General features: G+C 35.6%; 1 protein-coding gene across 1 annotated transcript in view; it reads left to right on the top strand.

The window, feature by feature from the left end:
- Positions 1 to 525: 525 nt before the first annotated feature.
- Positions 526 to 1,008, top strand: part of LOC119733161 (GATOR complex protein DEPDC5-like) — a 7,338-nt gene continuing 6,855 nt past the window's right edge. The window contains exon 1 of the mRNA XM_038206741.1: positions 526 to 529. Coding sequence (XP_038062669.1) covers positions 526 to 529 — 4 coding nt within the window. The remainder of the gene's footprint in view (positions 530 to 1,008) is intronic.

Genomic DNA, 1,008 nt, shown 5'->3' with positions numbered 1-1,008 from the left:
TCATAATTATGTCAAGCATCACATGTTAAATGTATTTATTATAAAACTGTGAAAATGAAATCAGGTATACACGAATTTTTTTTAGTAATAATGTATTTGCATTCATTACTGTACAGGGTAGTACTTCGACAAAACTCAGGGATATAATTGTAGTCAGTTTTCGGAGCAATTTTCGCAAGGGACGTCGGTCCAGGCTTGTTAACCATAGGCACAAACATTCCATGAAAGACTTTCAAGCAAGACGGCCAAAGGTTATTATGCAAATGCAGTTTTTTGTGTTAAAAGCTGTAATCATAAATAATGACAGTGGCATTGTAAGTTACAGGACAACATTTTTTTAATGAGTGTTGGTGAAAACTCATGAGAAATGGAGGGGTATGCGAGTATGAATATTTCGTTGTGAAATTTTAAGAGTGATTATGTAATTTGGTAATCAAAGACATTGTTTTGTTATCAAATAAGTTTGCCAGGATCGACACAGTCTGCTTGGCCAGTAATTATCGGGTAATCATTCCATCATTATTCATGGGTACAACTAAGCCAAGGATATATTTAAAAAAAGGATGACATAAAACAGCAGAAAAGAGTGATTTTTTTCATGACTTCTAAAAATAAAATTATGGCTAGAAAGGAAAATGTGTTTTGAATGGGTAAAGAGAAAAAGCAGGAATCTTGCAGTTGAACTGGAAAGAATAGGTGTGTCACGTCTTCGTCTTGAGTTGAGATTCTTGCTTTGGGAACTGGTTGAAGCATGCACTGGAGCATGCTTGGAGCATGGTTGGAGCTGGTCATGTGATGTGGGTGTCATCGGGAGTCCTGTGTAAAGGAGTTAGAAAGAAAAGAATAACGACTAAGGTGAAGAAAACTTGTAAAACAAATACATCGGCTAACAATAGCTACAAAAAATTAGACAGGTGTTGCAATACCCCATTTATGCGGAATGCACTACTGAAGTACTAACCAAACATGCCAAACAACGAAACATGTCTTATATGTTGTATTTTAGTG

Source organism: Patiria miniata, unplaced genomic scaffold, assembly GCF_015706575.1.
Source record: "Patiria miniata isolate m_02_andy unplaced genomic scaffold, ASM1570657v1 HiC_scaffold_1, whole genome shotgun sequence".
In the NCBI taxonomy this organism is placed as follows: Eukaryota; Metazoa; Echinodermata; class Asteroidea; order Valvatida; family Asterinidae; genus Patiria; species Patiria miniata.
Note: the sequence above shows the minus strand (reverse complement) of the source record. Positions and strands in the feature narration are given on the sequence as shown.